At 32.6% G+C, this 592-nt stretch overlaps 1 protein-coding gene across 1 annotated transcript in view; it reads left to right on the top strand.

The window, feature by feature from the left end:
* Nucleotides 1-371: 371 nt before the first annotated feature.
* Nucleotides 372-592, top strand: part of LOC137657373 (putative uncharacterized protein DDB_G0290521) — a 38932-nt gene continuing 38711 nt past the window's right edge. The window contains exon 1 of the mRNA XM_068391709.1: nucleotides 372-509. Within this exon, the coding sequence (XP_068247810.1) occupies nucleotides 372-509 (138 nt within the window). The remainder of the gene's footprint in view (nucleotides 510-592) is intronic.

The raw sequence follows: 592 nt of genomic DNA on the forward strand, positions 1-592 counted from the left end.
TATGTATATGTATATTATATATATGTATATGTATATATATATGTATATATGTATATGTATATATATATATGTATATATATATATATATATATATATATATATATATATATATATATATATATATAATAGAAGTAAAGATATATATCATATATAAAGATCTTTTATAATGTTTAAATAAAATGTAATTACTGTTCCCATTTCCCGTAATTGAAGCTGCTCGAAGGATTATGACAGGCTAATGTGTAAATGAAGATAAATGATAAAAAAAAAGAGGACCGAGAGAGAGAGAGAGAGAGAGAGAGGAGAGAGAGAGAGAGAGAGAGAGAGAGAGAGAGATAGAAAAAGCTAAAAAAACAAGAGAGAGATTAGATATGGGGAATAAGGACGTCGTTTTTCTACAGCTGTTTCTCGCTCCTTCCATAAAAGTTACCCTCGAAATCCGTGTGAAGGAAGAAATCGGAAATAGTTTATGGGTCCAAATGGCGAGCAATTGGGCGTCGCTATCTGCGGTAATGAAGATATCTCCCTCGGCGATTCCCAACTCAGAAATTCCCGGCAATTCCCAGCTCCGAGATTCCTACTTTGGATGCTC

This window comes from Palaemon carinicauda, chromosome 18 (genome assembly GCF_036898095.1).
Source record: "Palaemon carinicauda isolate YSFRI2023 chromosome 18, ASM3689809v2, whole genome shotgun sequence".
NCBI classification, from domain to species: Eukaryota; Metazoa; Arthropoda; class Malacostraca; order Decapoda; family Palaemonidae; genus Palaemon; species Palaemon carinicauda.